Source organism: Zingiber officinale, chromosome 9A, assembly GCF_018446385.1.
Source record: "Zingiber officinale cultivar Zhangliang chromosome 9A, Zo_v1.1, whole genome shotgun sequence".
Classification (NCBI taxonomy): Eukaryota; Viridiplantae; Streptophyta; class Magnoliopsida; order Zingiberales; family Zingiberaceae; genus Zingiber; species Zingiber officinale.
Genome location: NC_056002.1, coordinates 33,345,628 through 33,352,278, shown reverse-complemented (window position 1 = coordinate 33,352,278; position 6,651 = coordinate 33,345,628). Strand labels below are relative to the sequence as shown.

General features: G+C 33.7%; 1 protein-coding gene across 2 annotated transcripts; it reads left to right on the top strand.

The window, feature by feature from the left end:
• Window positions 1-748: 748 nt before the first annotated feature.
• On the top strand, window positions 749-5,970 carry LOC122021223 (zinc finger CCCH domain-containing protein 4-like). 2 transcript variants are annotated; one of them, XM_042579313.1, is made up of 10 exons: window positions 749-950; window positions 1,525-1,647; window positions 3,639-3,719; window positions 3,859-3,947; window positions 4,100-4,174; window positions 4,870-4,928; window positions 5,008-5,067; window positions 5,133-5,195; window positions 5,282-5,476; window positions 5,592-5,970. In XM_042579313.1, the coding sequence occupies exons 2-10, from the start codon at window positions 1,525-1,527 to the stop codon at window positions 5,693-5,695; spliced, it is 849 nt and encodes a 282-aa protein (XP_042435247.1). In that variant the 5' UTR covers window positions 749-950; the 3' UTR covers window positions 5,696-5,970. The 2 variants fall into 2 exon arrangements, with proteins under 2 accessions (XP_042435247.1, XP_042435248.1); XM_042579314.1 differs by having other exon boundaries at window positions 1,522-1,647.
• The last annotated feature ends 681 nt before the right edge of the window (window positions 5,971-6,651 follow it).

Below are 6,651 nucleotides of genomic sequence, written 5' to 3'. Positions count from 1 at the left end.
TCTTAGTCAATTATATATATATATATATACTGTCTATGACTTTCATATATATCTAAGAGTATGAATCACTTTCGAACATCCCGCATACTTAGTCGGGCACGAAGGTCAGACACCATATTAAAATTGGATATATATATACTAGCAATTGTATATACACGTTACGTGGGTAGTATATTACATAAATATAATTAAATTTTATAAAATAAATATTTTTTAAGTGTAATTAAATAACATTATTTAATTATATCACTCTCCTCTTAGAAAAAATTAATTTAATATCACTTGATCTTGGCAAAAAAAAGAGAAAAGAAAATACCGTTTTCTAACCTAGTTGGCCTAAACTATTTATAAAAACTTCTTCCTAATATTGCTAATTCTAAAATGTGAGATTAAAGAGAACCAAAGAATAGTATAAATGAGAATTTTTTTTTTTTTTGAATTCTAGATCCCTAATGCGATTATGAATTTTTTTTTTTAATAATATATCTATTTAAGTCTGGAACTTTATATCCCTAATTAATGCATCTATAAAAATTATTAATAAATTTTTAAATTATTTTTGGTATTAAAAGAAAAGAAAATATTAACCTAATTTAATTTTAGATTTTATTAAATTAATTGAGAGTGGCTTCGTAAATGATTCTAATTTTTAATAAAAATAGTAATAAATGGTAAGATATATAAAATGTGATACAATTCCATAGAAAAAAAATAATATTTAAATTATAACAAATTATTTATATTAAAATCACCACCTGAAACAACGAACGGTAGAGGATCAATTGCTATTTAGACGAATCTGTGAGGAACCCTAAGCACGAAGAAGACCTCTCTGCGCCGGATCTCCTGCGGATCGGAATACCAGAAGGAGCGAAAGCGGGAGAGCTGCCTCTCCTTCCGCGGTGAGCACTTCGCGTCATAGAGGACAACGAGCGGAAGCTGTAGCTGAGGTAGGAGATGGCGGAGATCCTCCCCATCTTGCTTTTTTCTTAGTTTTTCGGTATTTATTTTGACATAGAGTTGCTGCCGGGATGGAAAAAGTTTGATTTTTTTTGGTGGGGTGGGGGTGTGTCGGGGTCGATGGGTGGGTGGGGGATTTCTACACTAACGCTACAGTTAGAGGTTCTGTTTTTACACGGGAGAAATTAGTGGGAGAAATTATCCTGTACTGTTATCGTTTTTACACCAATCTGCTTATCCACGAACGGTAAAATTTTATTTATTTATACGTATTTTCTTCCGTAATTCCTCTTCTGTCTCTAACCTACGCATGATGAAGATGTATTTTTCTGGTGTGTTTATCACTGATTTTATTGGGTTTTATGTGGCTAAGTTTTTATTTCATGCGCTGCAGCGAGTCTTTTTCTCTTTTGATCCCAAGTATCCTTTGTTTTCTTCCTTATACATTAAATTTAGTCGAGTATCATGGATGTGTTATGGACACTGATTATTTGCTCTTTCCGAAATTTGATTTTGTTGGATTCTTTTTTTTTTTTTTTTTGTTTTTTTGCTGTGGATAAGAAGATGGATCGGTACCAGAGGGTGGAGAAACCGAAGGAACAAACCCCGATCAATGAGAATGAGATCCGTATTACGACTCAAGGGAGGATGCGCAACTATATCACGTACTCTACCAGCCTGCTTCAGGTAGGCACCATTTGAAATTTATGATAATTTTGATTCTTATGGTTTTGTTTCATATTATTTGTTCATTTGTATTGTTGCTGCTCTCAATTGTTTCCTGGATAGTTTCGACAAGTTCTGGATTATGATCATTGTAACAATCTAAATTAACAACTACCTCTAGTTAACTAAGTTCTTATTAACTATATTACTTTTTATATATTTAGAAATGAATAAAAAATATCTTGACATTTTATTACCCCACGTTTTCCAGAAATTATTTTAAAATATGTCCAATCATCCTAAAATAAAGGGGGTAAACTATTGATCCACTACCTAACGCATTTGCAGGAAACATGCCTTGGCGGGGGTGTAGATGGTCAACATGAAAAATTATTATAATAGGATCATACAATTAAGTTTGAAATCACAGAAATAATAAGAGTGCTCCCGCTCCCACGGGTGTGATGCAGTGGTAAAGCACTTAGGGGAACAAATAAGAGAATCGGAGTTTGAATCTCAGTATGGATGAATATTCTGCACGTCATCTTAGTGTGCATAAGCCGTGCTTTGGATTTACCCAGTATGCGAACTAGGGGGAAGGCAGTCTACCTCGAAGATTATTATAATAGGATCATACAATTAAGTTTGAAATCACAAAAATAATAATAGTGCTTCCACGGGTGTGATGCAGTGGTCAAGCACTTAGGGGAACAAATAAGAGGATCGGAGCTTGAATCTCAGTATGGATGAATATTTTGCACGTCATCTTTTAAGTGTGTATAAGCCGTGCTTCAGATTTACCCAGTATGTGAACCGGGGGAAGGCCGTCTTCCTCCAAGATTATTCGTGCAAAGCTTGGACACCTATAAAAGGATTCAAAGCTAGTGTAATATTGCAAGTTGCTTAAGAGAATAATATAAAAAAAATAGGATTAAAGAATGATGATGGAAATGATAGAGGTACCTTGTTGTAAGGAGAATGATCCTATCGAAAAATAGTAGTACAAGAGGAATAAAATATTTTATGGATGAGAATAAATGCTGAAAAATTTAAGAATATATGAAACAGAAAATAAAAGACGGAGGACAAGTCTAGATAAGTCACAGAAGAAAAATTGGACAGATGATAGCCTAAACATTGATAGAAAATGAATGATATTTGGTGAAGATAGAGTCACAACATCCATGGAAATAATAAGATCAGGTCAAGTGAGACATTGGGCAGTATATTAGAAGATGTATGAATACTTTTTCTTAACAAATGAGCTCCAAACTTAAAAAACAAAATTGTGTTTTTTCTAAACCTGCATGGAGTGCCTGTGAAATAGCTGAGTTGCTTTAAAAAATGCTTGCTTAGTGGCCTCTGGCAAAAAATGCCTTGACAACTTTTTAAAATCATGTATATTTCTTATAATATCTCAATTTGGATTGCTACAATAGTAAATCATCCACTTCAAACAATCAAATGGACCCTAGTTGATATGCAGGTGGTGGATTTATCGAATTTTTCATTAATATTCATTTGGAAAATCTGACATGCTAAATGGGACAGCAAATTTTTATGAATTTAACAATTTTCAGATATCTCAGTGCATTACTCAGCATCCTGGGAGTAAATGGATGAGATGCTGCTCCTTTTATCACTGATTATTGCTCAAGATATAAAATATCCTATCTCAAGTTATGCTAGCATTGTGCACATTTTTTCTCTTTTAGTCACCATTAGCGTATGACCATTTGATTACCTTGATTTATGAAAGAAAAAACAACATATGACACTGTCATGTGCACTAGGTCTAGTTTTTCTTATTAATTATAGATTTAAGAGCAGGAGATTCTTAAACTACCGCTGTGCTAGAAAGACCATATACTCAATTCACAAGCATCACTAATTTGGTGGAATTGACATTCTACACAAACTGCCATTTTTATTATGTTCATATTTAGTCTTGCTAATGTTTTTCAGTTTGTTATTTGTAGTCTTAACTGATTTCTTATACTTTCTTTCTAAAGGAAAAAGGTTCGAATGAGATTGTTTTCAAGGCAATGGGGCGGGCTATTAATAAGGCTATTACGATTGTAGAACTGATCAAGGTATTCTATTTTAGGTTCCACAGATATTTGTATTATTTTTCTCGATAAGTTCTTTATATTTCTCATACCTTCAGTTTGATAGATTAAACTAAATGAAAGTTCTTCAACTTATTGGAGTTTATCTATGGTGGTGATGCAGAGAAGAATAGTTGGTCTCCATCAAAATATGACTATTGGCTCTACTGACATAACTGATACATGGGAACCCTTAGAGGAAGGCTTACTACCGTACGAAGCTATTTTTCTCTTGTGAATTTTAAAATTAGTAATTTGGTGTGAAGTTGGTCTATGAAAGTTGCACAGTTGAATATCTTCTACAAAATTTTAAGTTTGAATATTAATAATTTCCCCTAGTTACTGACACCAGTTATGATTTTCAGGCTGGAGACTACTAGACACGTGTCAGTAATCACCATAACTTTGTCAAAGAAGGAACTGGATACATCTTCGGTTGGGTAATTGAATGTTCTTTCATAATCTTGCATACTTGTTGATACTTGGCAATTGAAGTGGATTTGTTGTTGTTGTTTTTTTTGCTATTTTCTTGTTTCTTCATTTTCTTATCTTGTTGCGCCAATCAGCATTTTTTTTTTTTGTAGTTTTCTCATAGATTCACATGTACTTAGCATGTTTTTGGTTATCTATCCTTGCAATTATGGGTGGAACAGATATCATCATTGAGAGAATGAGAATAGACATGGCTTTGCAAAATTCGCTTAAAAGTTGAGACATTCCTTATAGTTTTTAGTCCAGGATTCTCCTTGATCCAATACTGTCTAGAAATGAGAAAAGAGGTCTGACTTGAGCTTTAGAAAATATTCTAGTCTACACTTTAAAGCCACATAAGATTTAGAAAGTTGAATCTTGCCTTTATTCACAATCAGTAACAATTTTATTGCTGGTCAAATGACCACTTTGTGTCAACAATGAATCAACCTATAAATCATTCTTGATTAGGACACTTGTAGTTAGTCAGAAATAGCATGTTCCCACTTCCCAGTTACAACAGCTGGTCTTTAGCATCTGATACCTTCCTCTCTACTCTGCAAGATAAAACTGTTTCGGTACATTTTGTTTATGAGAATTCCTGTGTCATCCAGAGTAGGTTGTTCATTAGGCTCCATGTTTACTAAGTAGCTTCTTTTCCTAGGTATCAACCTCCTTTGCCCAGAGATCTGCTGAAACCATTGGCCGAGTTTGAATATGGAGGTATGCAAACTATGATTGACCATATATGCATTAGGTATTCTCATGCAATTGTTTGGTTACATTGTATCTATGGATACAGAGGGCTCTCCTACGGAGCAAGAAAGAGGTTATGGTCGACGGGGCAGAGGAAGGGCTTATGGTATGAAGTATCTTTTTGATCCATGATCTGTTGGATTTGTTGTTCAATTGTGTATTTCTGTTTAGGAAATGGTCCGCCAGATTATGGTGATGGAAACTGGGATGGTAGAGGACGTGGATACAGTAGAGGTGAGTATGATGCAATGGTTGCCAGCATGATCTCTTGGATGTATATACCAAAATGTGATTGCAAGTGTTCACTTGCTTATATTTAGGAAACGGTCCACCCGATTATGATGAAAACTGGGATAATAGAGGTCGTGGATATGGTAGAGGCGGCTATGGTCGTGGGCGAGGTCAAGCTTACCGTGGACGAGGCAGGGGTGGATATGCTAGCCAGTTTGATTACCAGCAGGAAACTGGCAGCTATGCCTACGACGATGTGGCTCCTGTCCCCAGCCACGGCAGAGGTAGGTCTCAGTTATACCATAGCCCTTAATTTACTGCCAAGTTTTGATTTATAGCTGATGTTTTTCAAAATCAAAGTTAGCCTATGAACTGCATCAATGGCACACTTTGTTTCAGGCCGTGGTTATGGTCGTGGCCGCGGACGAGGTCCATTTCGGGGAAGGGATCGCAATTATGCTCGCCCGAACGGAATGATCCATGCTGGAACTGATGGAGCTTAAGCAGGATGAATCTCTTAAGTTTCTGCTTTATTTATAAATGGATGCCTGCTCTGAATCTAAAAGAGATGATATAGTAGTCGTAGCCCCCAGTGATGCTTTGTTAGTCTTCTTATCCACTTTTGATCTTAAAGTTCTAGGCAGCTATTGTTTCTTTTTATTTTTTTTTAAAAAGTTATTAGATCATTTGTAGGATATGATCAGTAGAGCAGTACATTCTTTTATTTGTTTGACAAATTTTATTATGATAAGTGCTTAATTAGTTCATTTTCTTTTAAGATATGATGCTGGAGTCCATTTAGCTTGTTTCATTTTTATTTAATAAATGACATGGATGCTAAGAGAGGAGGGATCTATCTCTTAGAACATATAAATCAATTTTCCTAAATACAAAATTTATTATAAATTTTATATTTTATGTAAAAAAAATAAATTATATCAGCTGTTCTATTATTTTATAAATAGTATTTTTTAAAATTTATTTTAAAATTTTAAAATATTATTTAATTTAGGAAAGAAAAATATAAAGGAAATGAATTGTGTAATAAAAAATAGATATTATATAGGGAAGGAGAATAAATAATAAAAAATAAAGATAGGGTAAATTATAGAAAAGTTTATAGTGTGTAGTGAAAAATAAATATTTAAATTTAATAAAATAGTTTTATTATTCTAAATTTTAGATAAAGAATCTCAAATGGATGCTCTTCTACTTTAGCTGATTTCCTTTTTTCCCCTTTTTTAATTTAGGTATTGTTTCCTTTTTGCTTTTTAAATTTAGGTATTCAGACTTTCTTCTCACTAATTTTGGAGGACGGATAAATTAGAAATCGCGAGTGATTCTTGACGAGGCGGTTTAGTATTACTCGTAGTTCAAGGTGGTAAAAGATGAATAGAAGATAAATCACGGATAAAAATATTACTCATAGTTCAAGCACCATAAATATACGATATGTCTG

Excerpts from the sequence above, each read along its gene's own strand:
- LOC122021223 (XM_042579313.1), top strand. The coding sequence starts at position 1,525 with ATGGATCGGTACCAGAGGGTGGAGAAACCGAAGGAACAAACCCCGATC. Across the intron at positions 5,196-5,281 it reads AGGACGTGGATACAGTAGAG|GAAACGGTCCACCCGATTAT; the intron begins GTGAGTATGATG and ends GCTTATATTTAG. Across the intron at positions 5,477-5,591 it reads TGTCCCCAGCCACGGCAGAG|GCCGTGGTTATGGTCGTGGC; the intron begins GTAGGTCTCAGT and ends ACTTTGTTTCAG.